This window comes from Haliotis rufescens, unplaced genomic scaffold (genome assembly GCF_023055435.1).
Source record: "Haliotis rufescens isolate VD_foot unplaced genomic scaffold, xgHalRufe1.0.p SCAF_2, whole genome shotgun sequence".
Classification (NCBI taxonomy): Eukaryota; Metazoa; Mollusca; class Gastropoda; order Lepetellida; family Haliotidae; genus Haliotis; species Haliotis rufescens.
Genome location: NW_025963890.1, coordinates 14901539 through 14916864, shown reverse-complemented (window position 1 = coordinate 14916864; position 15326 = coordinate 14901539). Strand labels below are relative to the sequence as shown.

Genomic DNA, 15326 nt, shown 5'->3' with positions numbered 1-15326 from the left:
ATGTCACAAACTCCATCAGTAATAGGTAATATAGGTAATATTTGTTTTTGCTGTAGATATTTACATTCCCAGGAAGATATGGGTATGTTAAAAAATCTTCTGTTCACATATGGTTATGGCATGTGCAGTGGATTGGATGCAGATGAGTACATGCATTTAAATCTGTACATGTTTATCTCTGTCTCGCATGCACATTGTATGTACTGTATTTCCTCTATAAGACGAGGGCCTTCAGTACATGTTGGCCTCAAAGTGATGCCTGTTCGTATGCTCTGTCCGAAAAATAGAAGCTTGGCCTCAATAGGCGCTGGGTCTACAGCGTTAGAAATTGGCGCTAGTCCTGTAGCCCTTGACAAACTGACCAATAGTTAAGGTATCATAAGGACAAGTAGAAAGTTACGATTTTTAAGGGTTTTGCTATATGTTATCATTATAAGGACTAGTGTACGAGAACTGTTAGTTTCTACAGCTGGTCTATAGTTCAATTTTATGCTGTAATATGTTGGTGATTAACACTGACCGGTTCCTGCAAATGTACCCTTTGTATGACTGTAGAATTTGAGATTCGGTAAGGTGAGTTGCCACTGTGCCACATTAAACAGAATACATGCCAGGCCTCTAATACATGCTCGGTCAACCACTTTGAGAGAAATTTATAGACACTGGAGGAAATTGGTATATGGATACATGTTTGTTTATGCGTAAGTTGACCCATCCTTACCATAGCCTCCAGACTGTCGATTGTTCTCAGGGTTTAATGTGCAGCGGAAATAATATCCCGAAAAGTTTGCCAAGTGTACAAATTGACTCGAAAAGTTTGCCAAGTGTATTTAATTGAATAGACTACTGCCAGTGTAGCCAGTCGGACCTGTCTACTGAGAGGTGAAGGCACTGCTTGATGTAGTCAGCATTCTTGAGAAATGAGAAGGCATCAATGTTTATCACTGGCTCCCCGACAAGTGGGACAACTCTATTCCGCACTTTGACAGAAGCTGGTAACACTGACTAGAACAACCAGATGAACTCGCTCCCAGTCTGTCGCTGCTCTGCCAAATCACCCTGTTTGTGTTGGAGGTATCTTGGCACAGACTTGTAGAAAGGTGTTGAGAACTGATTGCTAATTTGCTAGTTGGCAGGATCAAAAACAGCCATTAGTTTTGTATATGGTGTTAGCCTAGAGAGGTATTTGGGGGTTTAGCTGTGCTGACAGTCGAGTGCTTTCTTTCACTGGTCTTTTGAGAGGAATCGGTATGAGAATTCCTGGTAGCATGGTGGCTTACATCTCTTACAAACCCATGACATACAGCTGTATGGAGTTAGATTAATCTCTGCCAGGAGGTATTATGTATGTGAAAATGGAATGTCACAGTGGATCATGGATATGAACTGAAAGGAGGAAATTGACCTCTTTGACTACTGAGGCAGATAGTGTATCATTAAATTGATATGATACTGTACTATTATCATTTATATAATACTGTAGTTTACATTCTACAATTAGCCATCTGGTCCCTGCATTGAACTTTTGGACATCAATATTCCTCTGATATATTGGTGATCATGGTTCACAAGGTTCAGAGTATTATTATTGTTTGTGGTCATCTCGTTTGGGTCAGTCTGATGCACAGAAATATAAACAAACCTGTTACTTTTTTGCTTCACATAAACTGAGTGATCAAGACAATGTTATTCTTCAGACAAATATATTTTCATGTTTTATCTGTTTTAGAACATGGGTGAGTGCAGAAACATTAAATGTGTTGTTTTCCTGATCAGTTATACAGTTTATTCACAATTGTTGCCATATTTTAGGAGCCGAACACACAAGCTCCTTCCCAGCGCGTGACACCTTCGTTACACTCTCGGTAACATCACTGCCACCAGTGTGGGCGCGGCCATTACAAGAATCTTGAAATTTGCCCTCTAACCCCAAATGTAGTAACGTTGATACTTTTGTTTATGTCTTTGGGAATGCCATCATATTCCATTTTCAAAAGGTGTACGACTGACCATGTTTTCCAGATGAATTTACTTTGTTGTTTTAATAATCAGATTGGTTCGAGATTGCAGACTAACGGAAAATCAACAAACTTCTCCCTTACATTCTTACTATATCAATAACACGATAGTTTTAATGAAACAGAAATTCAAATTGACAAACGAAGAAATTAATTTAGCAGCGATAAGTGTATTCGGCTTCACGACAGTCGTCGCTTGTTTGTAAACATAACGGTCATTCAGTTGCGAGTTCAACTCCAAGCATGGTTGTGGCCACCTATTCACAGTGGGGAGTTTTGACTGGTGGCAGCGATAGTATAGAGAGCTCCGCGAACGGGCTATCGCTGTGAGGAGCCTGCCGAACACATTGCGAAGGGACATAACTCTATTGTTTCAGCTGTAAGTGAGGATGGGTGGGTTGAAATTAACAGGGATCAAAATGTGTTTCCACATTTGTTTGGCAGTAAAAGTAATGTCGGTCCAATAAAAAACATTGATATATTAACAAAAAGGCGAACAAAAAATAACCCCTTGCACATCAATACTACTCAAAAGAAGTTAAAGAATACCTGATTTTTTACATGAGTAGAGATAATCTTTCATTGCCATGAGAGATTAACTATAGTCATATGAAAAGTTGGGTGTTCCTTAATTTCTTTTGAGTAGTATATATCAAGATGAATTAAACCTGTTGGCTTCCTTTAGTGTGTGGTTGCAGTGGGTGATTCCTGCTGTCACAGAAGCTTCTAAGTAATTGAGTCTGAACCAGGCAAATCAGTGACTGAAAGCGGCAAACCCAGGAAAATTATTCTTTCACCAGTAATAGTTTTGTAGGGATTTGAAAGGTTGAGGAAGTAGTCTAAAAATGAGCACTGTCAACGATAAAATTCTGATGTACACGTCAGTTGATATATGTTGTGATTATTTATATGGCTTATAGTAATTGTTCATCTCCACACTCATCTCTATTGTAAGTGTTGATGTCATTAACATACTTCTGGGGGTTTGATAGCAGCCATTATATCATTATGACAGCCGGAGCAGAGAGGAAAACAAAGTCAACGTCACAAGGGAAATATCACCTATAACAGCTGGCTGACCGCTGAGTGACACTTCCTTGACCCTACTGTCCAGTGCAGAGATAGACCAAAACAAAGTGGGCATGGTCATTGTCCTTTTGAGGCGTGGTCATCCATAGACATTTATCGGAGTCTTTTCAATAACTTACTATTCATGACGTCATCAACACGCCTTGAATGCATAACATGGCTCAAGGGGTCACAGGGTCAATGGCCAAGGGCATGTGTTGACATTCAAGCCGTCTTATATTATTTAACGAGACAGATTACATTTCCTCGCATGTTTGAGGTACTAATTGCTACCTGGTTGGACTGGTATGTGGTCCGTGTTTCTCAAGGGAAATCCTCAAGGAAGCCGTTATTGTGTTGATTGAGTGGTTGAAACTTTCGCTCAGGTAGCAGGTAGCAGACTAATATATTGCATCAATAAATATACACACGAGGTTCTTACTAACCACTTGGCTATACAGTTGTAGATTTATTGTTGGCTTAAACAATCATGTCCCATGACGTGCAAGGAGAGCCTGGAGTAGATGAAAAGCCAGCTGTATAGTGTTTCGTACAGACCCCATCTGCGACTTAGTCACTGGTCTGAAGCCTCAGTCTAGGAACATTCTGTTCAGTCTAGCAAGCTCAGTTAATAGTAGTCCAAATAATAACAGGAAAATCTAATGAAAATGATGTTAAGAGCCAGGCTTGTAGACTCAAAAGATTTTTGCACCGACTGCAGGCCCGAGAACAAGAATATTAAGGCATCTTGGATTAGTCCAGTGTTCAAAGTTAAAGTGTTCTGTCCAGTGTTCAAAGTTAAAGTGTTCTTGTCATAACCCTAAAGAGGAGAATTTAGATGTCCCCAGATTTAAGTACTATATGAGCAAACATCAAGTACCCTGGGATCTTAATTTCTCACACTCCAAGTCTAAACTAGTTTGCTAGACTAGATTTCTTTCGTATCTGTTAATGAAGAAGGCTCTTTGGGCTTCTTTCTATAATATCCTTTAATGTGATTGTTAGCCTATTGGCTACAGTACACACAATTTGTTGTGAATAACCCAGTGTTTGTAATTAAGGATGAATGTGCAGGACCGTTACGATACTCCTAGTATGGATTAAAATATTATAATATAAAAGCGGGTTGAACATCAAGGACTACCTCATTTGCCAACAGGGGCGGTCGGGTAGCCTAGTGGTTAAAGCATTTGCTCGTCACACTGAAGACCCGGGTTTGATTCCCGACATGGGCTCAATGTGTGAAGCCCATTTCTTGTGTCCCCCAACCGTGATATTTCTGTTATATTGCTATAAGTGGCGTAAAACCAATCTTCCCGAGGCAAGTGAGTTAACTGACTATATAAGTTCAGTTTCCACCCTTGCCGAACTAGGCTGGTATTATGGAGTTACATTTTGGCTGGACTAACGAGTGTATGCATATAGTCAAATCAAAATTACGCCCCGAAATCGAAATCCGGTTTGTAGACTGTTGTGCAGATTTAGGTCGATTGCAGGACTTGCAAAGCACCGCCAACTCGTTGTCAGCAGATATACTCCAAATCTTTTCATGTTTTTCATCAAGGTACTCACGTGATTTGATGCATTTTGTGACATAAGACCAGTTTCATCACATTATTGATATTGATTATCGATCAGATCATCCTGACTCGGCGCCACCATTTTGTGTAAAGCAAACGCAAGTGATACGAGAGGTGGAATCAGATTGGTCCATAGGAGAGGCTTAGAAGGGACATCACTTGTAATAGCCACTGGTGGCGCTACGATCGAGCCCAGTAATTCCAGCCTAGTTCGGCAAGGGTGGAAACTGGACTTTTAAAGTCAGTTAACTCTCTTGCCTTGGGAAGATGCGTAAAACCATACTCACTCACTCACTCACTCATTTGCCCACATTGAAATGTGTTTAAAGGTAGGCTGATCTTTAATCTCTGAAATGAAAATATGCTTGAGAGTTTGATTTGTTAAATTGTATCGTAATAATTTTTAGAAAGAAGGGCTATCGATACAGATTGTAAACTAAATATCACTCAATTGTCAATAAGTATCACAGAAGTGACTTTTGAGTAATTATTAAAAAAGTAAAAAAGAAATCAACATGTTACATGCCAATTTTTTTTTAAACAGGGTTTACACATGCTATATGAGAATAGGGACTTCTGAACTGAGCAGATTTGAGAAATATGTTTAACTGATATTGTGCGTTGTCTGATTGGTTCTGTCTTGTGCTTTGGATGGGATTATAGTTCAGCAAGGAATACACCATTGCTGTCAGATCCTGAACTGTGATGGGTATCCCAGTAATGTGTCTAAACTAAACCTGTTCAGTATAACTCATTTTCAGCAGCTATTATGAAAATGACTGTATATATGTCCTCAACTGACACTGATAATTGAAGAGAAGTGTTACTTGTATGTTAAGGTAAACTATGGGTGACAATCTATATTCAAAATTTCAGATGCTTCAATAAATCTTACTTTACTTGAGGCGTGCAGTGTGACTCAATACTTAGATAAATAGGCTAGGTGGTGAGACATCATTCACATAAAATGCCTTAGGATGTTAGTCCCTGTGGCAGTTTAAGATCACTCTACGACAGCTGCTTGTCATGGACTAGCTATGTATCTGACAAACCGACCCATCTGTTCGGCTGAATTTATTACACAGTGGCAATTAAATTTGTTACTCTATGCTTTGAATAAAGATAACAATGATAAAAAAGATCGCTGATTAGGTCTGTCATACGACAGATTGCAATTATTGACTTTAGTGATGGTGATTATGATGATGTTTGTTCGTTGTTTAATGTCGCACTCAGCAAGTTTCAAGTGATATGACAGCGCTCTGTATATAATCAAGTCTGGACAAGACAATCCAGTGATTGACATCATGAACATCGATCTATGCCATATGGATACGATGGCATGCATCAACCTTATCAGCGAGTGTTACCGCCCGATCCTGTTAAGGACAGGCATGGGTTGCTGATTACCAATTCGAACCCTGATTCTTCACAGGACGATTATGATTATGATCAACATGAGTCATATGTTGTGATTTGATTGGTTCTGTGTATTCTATGGAAGATTCAGATTCATGGTCAGAACCCAATTGTTTGTGGACATTCCGACAATATGGCATCGATTATTCACTGGTAGGTCCACTAGCGTTGCAGATTTTTTTAATGTTCTTGTGTATGCACTGGTTAACACACCAAATTTTGTGAAAAGGAATCCTTCAGTGTTTTTGTCATAACCTTAATGTTATAAGTTAAGGATTTGGGGGCCTTCGATTCAAGTACCATTGGAGACGACCGCAAGAAGAACCTTAAACACTCTGATGCACTGACCAGACAGCAGTTAACTATATTTGAAACAAATGAATTAACTTGGTCTCGTCGCTATATGGCTGGAAAAATGCTGATGCGACGTTAAAATTTTAACTCACTCACTCTCTTATACATATGATAATGCTGGCTATAACATCATGTCACGTTCACACTGATATATACCATGATATACATCATGTTGCACTCCATGTTACACATAATGCTATACAAATGTTAAACACGTTACACACTATGTTACACACTGATATACACTTTGTTGAACATGTCATACATCATGTTACACACCATGTTACACACTATGATGTGCACATTAAACATGTCATCCATCATGTTACACACCACATTATGCACAATACAGTGCAGGGCAGCCCATCCTTGCTGACATGATGATGATGATGATGATGATGATGATGATGATGATAAATTCGGGACAAACACCATTGAGCTACATCCTTACAAACCTACAAGAAACAGACCACTTTTTCCCCGGGCGTATTCCAACCATTCCTATCTATCAGTGTACGGTATGCATGGTGTGTGATACATGGAAAGTCTGTTATGCATCAACAAGTGGCTGAGCTATATTGGATTATTCTCCATCACTGCACCATGGCCTCCCTCAACTGATGTGCTCTGGTGTCCATATGTATGCATTACGCTGCATTACGCTACAGTGTTTCTCCATCAATATCGAAGCAATATCAAATGATTCACCCATCTGTCCGCCTCTGTCAGCTTTGTCTGTGCTTGCATAAATATTTCATAATAATGGATCTGGTTTGTGTTTTGGTGGCTGTTGGCTATTCCATCTTTGGGTTGATAGTGCCATGTAGATTGGCACAGATTGTAAAGGTGATGTTAAAACTATCTTGTGGACCACTGTAGAAGACCCTTTATGTATTTTGTTTTTCCAGTCAAGATTTCCTTGGGGATTCTAGGAAGAATGGGTCCCCCTGTATGCCATGCTTGTCATTAGCACTACTGAGGATTTGGTGGTTCGGTCCTGTGATTTGGCTGGTTGTGTGTTATATATGTCGATGGCATGGATCCTTGATCATGCTTTTAGTAACTGTTTTGTCTTGTCCAGATTTTGATTTTGTGGATTAGAGTCAAACAGCGTCCACTGACTTACCCAAATCAAGAAAACTTTCAGGGTCATAGTTATGAATTATCTTGAAAAGGATGCAAGGAGAAATAAAAGGAATTGAGAGAACATGTGTGTCAGGGACACTGATTGACCAGTGGTGTGCGTTTGTTTTTAGTCCTGTGTATTTTGAGTAGAATTGACATTTTACCAGGTGACACAAGCCTTCTATGCAGGAGTGCCTTTATTGTAATATGTTGATTCTCATAGAAAGTTGCTGATGTGGCATGTTTAGTAATCGCTCACACTGAAGTATTGATTGCTGGGATGATAATGGATTTTTTCTGGCCTCTTGTCATGTTGATTGGTGAAGCACATGCAACAGAAGACACAACCTGTTGTGTATGTTCTTGTGGATTACTGCCATCAGTGTGCCTGAAAAAACGGATGGAGTTCGGGTTCATGAAAGTTTGTTTTGAATAAAGTTTGAGGTTGGAGTTTGAAGTACATTTTATTATTATTAGGATCCTTTTTACTCAGACGATCCCAAGATAGGATTTCTGGCAGGATTTGAATCCTTGTGGTGTGCCAGAAACCTATGATAGTTGGTTTGAATCTCAGGTTCTCCCTGTGCCAGAAACCTATGATAGTTGGTTTGAATCTCAGGTTCTCCCTGTGCCAGAAACCTATGATAGTTGGTTCAAATCTCAAATTCTCCCTGTCTTTTTTAGGTTTGTTCGCACCTACCCATGTTCAAAGTAGTGAATGTCTAACACCTGCATCACTTCAGAATTTCATCCCACATAAAGCTGACATGCTGTTCAAAGTGCCGTTACACTGTATTCACTCACTCTACAAAAAAGACGGGGTTTTATGAACCTACTTTTGTTTGAACACAGTGTCTGTTTTGTTTGTTTTTTGTTTACTTTTTGGGGGCAAATATGTAACTTACAGTAAGGCAGGCTCATCAACTGAATCATGATCCTTATCGTCAGATAAGGTCAGTGCGATCCTTATCAGATAAGGTCAATGCCAAGAAGTCATAGTGCTGGTTCTCCCCATGCCTTTCAATGTGTTAAAGGGAGACTATGTTTGATAAGATTTACAGTCCTAGCCAGTTTGATTCAGGATGTTCAACATCCACTTGACCATCTCCGTAGTCTAGTGGATAGAGCATTTGCCCAGAGAATGAAAGGTCGGTGGTCCGATTCCCTGGTCCCATCATACCAAAAGGATATTTAAAAATGGTATTTGTTGTTACACTGCCTGGAGTTTTGGCCTTAAGGTGATGGAACAAGGACTGGTCAGCAGCACTACAATGTGTCTGAGTTGGGTATCAATGTTAACAGACACAAACAAACACACACACACACACACACACACACACACACACAGAGGCACATGCACATCGGTAGATACATGCAGCAACCTTGAACGCAACGTTGAACCCAATTTCACCTCACCTCCAACTCTACATGTATGTCTCCTTACTCAAAGTGTATTTTATAAATCAACCAAACAGCTGATACTTGCCCTATTTGCCTGTTGTCACTATCTCAGTTTTACACTAAGGATTTATTTCAACAGCGAGGTCTGATTTGAAAATGGTGAACAGGGAGCAGATTAAGCGTCCCCCTTTGACATATCCTGACAACAAAGCTATTCTCACCTGACTGATTGTGGTTGTAGCTTGTCAGTAGTAAAATGTATTTAGAAGAATGTTTGACATTTGTTTATGTCAAGCCTTGGCTGATTGTCACCTAATCAAAGCCTTCATTTGTTTCCCTACAGATAAAAACATGCTTGATTAATACGAAGCAGGGTGAATTGTTATCAGTATGTTTTAACTATATCCTTTTGCTCAAGGTTCATAAATCTTTTAACATTGTTGCTTTCGTTTCTTAATTCATAATACTTTTAACGCTTACAGGGTTTGGTAATGTCTTTCACAATATTGAGAATCTCAGCTGATTATTGAATTGCAATGTGTGGTAATTTTCATACAGAGAAAACGGGAGAATGTGAAAGCACTTTTCAGCCACAATGAATTGTCTGTAGATTTTAGTCAGAATATATCATAATGATACTCCCCAGGGAGCTGAGAATGTAATTTGCGTGCACACTGATCCTTGGACTGAGAGAATAATCTTTTAGTGTGGTGTTATTCATTATTTTTATTTTGGATTTTGCGATTTTACTTTTTATCATTTACCAAGCTAATTACAAAAACGTCCATTGCCTTGAATCAGGCCTCAGACAAAGTGGCTATGGTCACTGTTCAACTGTGCAAGTAGCTCGAGACTGTTTGATCAGCGTGTGTGTCAGAGAATATTGTCTTCCGCTGCAGTGTGCAATAATCAAGCTGTATATTACAACGTGTCATTTGATTTCAGAAAGCCAAGGAGGTGGCCTTGTTTTATTGTCAATGGCAGAATTGAATGAAGTGTTTTAGGGTTTTATGGAGTCAGTGTGTATTGTAAAACAACTGGCCTGAAGTTATGTCTGCATGCATGTTTTTGGGGGGGACACAATATATGATTGAAGTATTTTGTAGTACCGTAAGATGTTGGAGTTGGTCATAAGAAATACAAAGGGATGTTTTGATGGATGTCTATGAATCCTACCCAAAGATTCCCAACCAGATGTTAAGCCTTATCATGGGATGTTATTGTGTTTTATATGGGAGGGATCAACAACTTGGCTCACTGATGGCAAAGTGACCTCTGTTTTGCCTACTGTGTGAAGCACCTGGACAACCACACATTCCTCCCAGTGCTCCCAGCAGGGGGCGGAGGATGGAAGTGCAGTTACTTATTCATCCGTGAATGAATGATTCAGTGCACTGAGGTCAAAGGTGATGAGGTGATGCCTGTATGGGATGATGATGTAAGTCTGTCAAGTTGAAAGTAATGTTACCTTCATGAAAATAGAGGAGTATCAATGAATTATTTTTCCTCCACCCAATTAGTAGTTGATTTAGGGGTATAGTTTCAGCAGTCATGATCTGTGAGTTTATGCTCATCAGTTTTAGTCAGTCGTGTGGACCTTGTGTGACTCTGGATATGTAAGTTATTGGTCATGTATTTCAAAATTGTCATCAATTTGAAATGGATTTTCATTGTATTGTATATTTATTCCAGTTCTTGCAAATAACCTGAGATTTTGTACCAGAAAATGTTTTTGAAGCAAAAGCATTTTCACATGAATTGTTTTTCAATAATGTAAAATATGGATGTGGATTGGCATTTTGATGGCTCAAATACATTCGGATCGAGGTCAACTTTCAGAAATCTTCTCATAGTTAATGCCAGAAATTAATATTTTTCAAACCTTGAATTTGTAAGTCATAACATTATAGAGGTTTGGAACCTTTGTGTTCTCAAATGCTTTCCCCAGAAATCTGTATCTCCAAATCTCTAAAGTCACAGTAAACGTAGTTATAATTCTCTTCTGTGTGTTTTTATTTAAATAAAAAAATGGTTTCAACATTCAAGTCTCATGCCAAATTGTTTCTCAGAGATTTTAGAATGCTATTCGGCCTTGTGTGACCTTCTCAGAAACTGTTTTGGATAAATCCCTCAATTTCAAGTTCCCATGGTTGATGGTCTGGCCTGCGAATGTTCTCATTTGGCTCTCATCCTCATCTGCGCCGAGGCCTGTATTGATTTGAGTTGAAACTGTCAACGATTTTCATGGTTTCTTGTGTTGCTGCTTCTTGGGGAAGGTAGAACCGCCTCTGTGGGCTTGTGGGAAGAGTGTCTGCCTGGAGAGTGGAGGGTTGGTGTTTCATTCACCAGCCTCGTCACACCAAAAGATGTTCAAAGATGGTACTTGTTGTTTTCTGCTTGGCACTTGGCATTAAGATAAAACAAAGAATAGTCGTTTCAGAGTAGGTATACTGTGTCTGAATGAGGTATCTATGTTAAACTGTGTCATGATATATAAGAAACTGTAGAAACTGGATAACAACTGGTTTATTGCATATTGTGAAGTTTTAATGTAGATTCTTAAAAAGTCATTAGGCTTTGTCAGAATTGTTATCCGTAAAGTTTTGGTTTCTTATTTACTCACCAACTTCTAGAAAGCTAATGAACAGGGCATCATAGCATCTCAGTATCATACAGTATCTCACTATAAAACCAGCATTAGTCCGGACGAGTACAAGCCGCCACTGACGTCCACACACCAACATAACACAAATGTTCATGCAAGTTACAATATAAGTGTAATAATCTTGAATGCCACGCTAAACCCCAATTTACCTTGCCTCACCCTTGGGGAGGCGTTGGTATTGCCATCCAACTCCAGTGTTCCCAAGGAGCCATTAGGTCAGGTGCCATCAGCTCAGATGGTGGAGAATGTGTCCCAGCGTTGAAATATTGCCAACTGCATATCTTCAGTTTGCTTGTCACAGTAGTAATTTAAAAATATATCTTGACAGGTGTTTCTTTGTAGGTGAAGGATGTCCAGATTATGTGTAATCCATTGCTTGTCACACATGTATTTTTGTATGCAAGACTTACTAACAGAGTCGGCAACACTTGCGTCAGACAGAAAACAACTACTGCTGTTGAAACAGTTTCTTGCCCCAAAATTTTGTTGAATAATACATGTTGCAGGGCAAGTCACTGGTGAAACTGATTGAAGGGTTCAGGGCAAATCACTGGTGAAACTGATTGAAGGGTTCAGGGCAAGTCACTGGTGAAACTGATTGAAGTGTTCCGGGCAAATCACTGGTGAAACTGATGGAAGGGTTCAGGGCAAGTCACTGGTGAAACTGATTAAAGGGTTCCGGGCAAATCACTGGTGAAACTGATTGAAGGGTTCCGGGTAAATCACTGGTGAAACTGATTGAAGGGTTCAGGGCAAGTCACTGGTGAAACTGATTGAAGGGTTCAGGGCAAATCATTGGTGAAACTGATTGAAGGGTTCAGGGCAAGTCACTGGTGAAACTGATTGAAGGGTTCAGGGCAAGTCACTGGTGAAACTGATTGAAGGGTTCAGGGCAAGTCACTGGTGAAACTGATTGAAGGGTTCAGGGCAAGTCACTAGTGAAACTGATTGAAGGGTTCAGGGCAAGTCACTGGTGAAACTGATTGAAGGGTTGACTGTCGAAACCAGAGAGAAACAAAGTACTGTTTAAAGTTAGATTCGGCAGTGTTTGTAACTAGCCCCAACCTGTCATTTGACATCATTTTCAGTAGATTTTAGTGTTGATGTCACACACTGTATCAACACAATTGGACAGGTTATCTTGACTTGAAGTTACATGTATTCATGAAAATCTGACCACACAGCTGTGTTTATGTTTACTTCCTGTGAGGATTTCCTGCATTTGTGGGTCATATTGAGGGTGCCTGCAGCATTTTGAGTGTCGGCCTTGGTGAGATAACATGTGTGTGTATGTTTGTTTAGTGGTGAAGCTGCTCAAGCGAAGTACCCAATTCCGCAGACAATCGTCTTGACATACAGCTGTCTCGACAGACATACTTCAGGTTGTGTTTATATGGTAGTAAAAGCACCGTGCAGCGTTAGAATGCTATTAATTGTTTACCTGTCTGCAAAAATGATCTGCCATATTCCTTCTTGGTTGGTAAAAATGGTAGTCCACAAGGAAATGTCACTTGTTGATTCTAAATTTTCCATTTGGGCACTTCAGTTCATTCGTATCCTGACCCTGAATGAATTCAATATGAGTGAGTTAGTGAGTGAGTCGGGTTTAACGCCGCTTTTAACAGTGTTCGGTGAAACCCATGAGCACGGGTATGGTGCTGACAAACCTAGAAACATAATCGGGGCGAACCGGGATTCGAACCCTCAATCATAGGTCTCCGGCGTGCCCAAGGGACGCAACTCTGCACAGCAAATCGCGGCGCCTCAGACGACTGGGCCACCCGTGCCCCCGAATTCAATATGAGAATATGATTGAGCGTTTGCTTGGGTTGATGTTTGTTTGTTGTTTAATGCCACGCTCAGCAATATTCCAGCAATTCAGATACGATGACATGCATCATCCAAGTCAGCGAGCCTGACCGCTCAATACCGGTTAGTTGCCTCTTACGGCAAGCATGGGTTGCTGACGACCAGGTCTAATCTTGATCTTCACGGGTTTGATGTTTGTAAATTATTATGGGATCAAAGTGTTGTTGAAATGAAGTTTGTGATTATTGTTTTCCAGACTGCTGTCTGCTGATGATCTACAGGAGTACTACAACATTGACGATGTGCAGTGTCGCAAGTTGCTGATGAGAGCCGTGGAGAGAGCCAGAGAGGAGGAAGAAAGTGATGAGGTAAGGGAGTTAACTCTCAGTACACAGTCAAGTTGTGAACACAAAGTTACATTACTCTGTGTTTTGTTCTTATAATTTTACTCAAGGCATTTGAATTTCAAATATTTATCGTTGTATGGCATTTTATAAAGCAACAACAGGGCTCAATTTAGGAAATGCAAACCGAAAACATCATAAATTTGAAAACTTAGTTCTATAGGCTTGGGGGTTGACACAAGTGGTTTGCCAGCTCCAAATTTAAGCTGGTTACATTTGAAGACTGTTGTGAAACCCCACATACTCACTTTTAACTGTTGCTTCATTGCTCATCAGATATGGCTGAAATATTGCCGATGTGACGTAAAGCTTTAACTCACTCACTCACTCATTGCTCATCAGCTGTAAAACCATGGCAATATCTACAGAATAAGAATAAACAAATTCAAGAAAAACCTGTTTCATTTGATCCAATGTAAAAAAATATATTGATTCATTTCAAAATATGAGAATAGGGTACATTCATCCTTTGTGTCCGGTTATGATGCCACCATATCGCATGATGTGGAATATTATCCTACAGGACATTGCCTTGGAAAATAGGTGGGCATTATGTATGAGTTTCCATTATTTATGTCCTCTCATGATTTATTTATAATGTAGTATCATATCATTGAAGGAAATTGTATATATTTCCAAGACATTCCTGTGTGTCTACATCATGTGACATGGATTTAAGTAGCACCTGAGGGATGAGGACTTCGCATGTCAGATTCTGGACAAAGACCTTCTGAAGCTATGCATATTTAATCAGCCAGTCTTCAGTGTATATTTGTCTTACCAGGCTGGATAAGCCCTAGGATACTTGGGGTTTGACTCTGACACAGACGTCTTCTGATTCACATTTCTGATCTTGCTGTTGATCATTAACCTGCTAGGGGGGCACGGGTGGCCCAGTCGCCTAAGGCACCGCAATTCGCTGTGCAGAATTGCATCCCTTGGGCATGCCAGAAACCTATGATTGTGGGTTCGAATCCCGGTTCGCCCGGATTATGTTTCTAGGTTTGTAAGCACCATACCCATGCTTGTGGGTTTCACCGAAGTGGTAAACGTCTGAGACCTGCATCACTTCGGGCTTTCCTCCCACATTAAGCTGACACGCCGTGATATGACTGGAATACTGTTAAAAGCGGCGTTAAACCCAACTCACTCACTCATTAACCTGCTAAAGAACCTGAAACCTTGGAAGTATGATGTTCCAGTGATAATTTGGACACTTTGTTGGTTCATTCAGTATCTGTTCGCTGCTGTCTGCTTGCTTGAATCGTGTTGCTGCACATGCTGAAATGTAATAAAAGCTGAAATATGCAGAGACCATGTACTGATAAGAATTGTGCATTCATATTGTGATTACATTATCATGTTATTAGGAAATTTAGGCAATAGAGAGATAGTTTTGACAGATGACATTGACCAGGCTGTAGATCGTGTTCACTTGTTTGGACTAGAAACCTGGTCTGCATTCTAACTCTAATTGTGTGTA

The 15326-nt window shown here is 40.0% G+C and overlaps 1 protein-coding gene across 5 annotated transcripts in view; it reads left to right on the top strand.

Annotated features, from left to right (window-relative positions):
• LOC124135583 (microtubule-associated serine/threonine-protein kinase 2-like) overlaps positions 1-15326 on the top strand; it is a 198662-nt gene that overhangs the window by 38732 nt on the left and 144604 nt on the right. For all 5 annotated transcript variants that reach the window (XM_046500950.2, XM_046500949.2, XM_046500947.2 and 2 more), the window contains exon 2: positions 13696-13807. In XM_046500950.2, coding sequence (XP_046356906.2) covers positions 13696-13807 — 112 coding nt within the window. The remainder of the gene's footprint in view (positions 1-13695; positions 13808-15326) is intronic.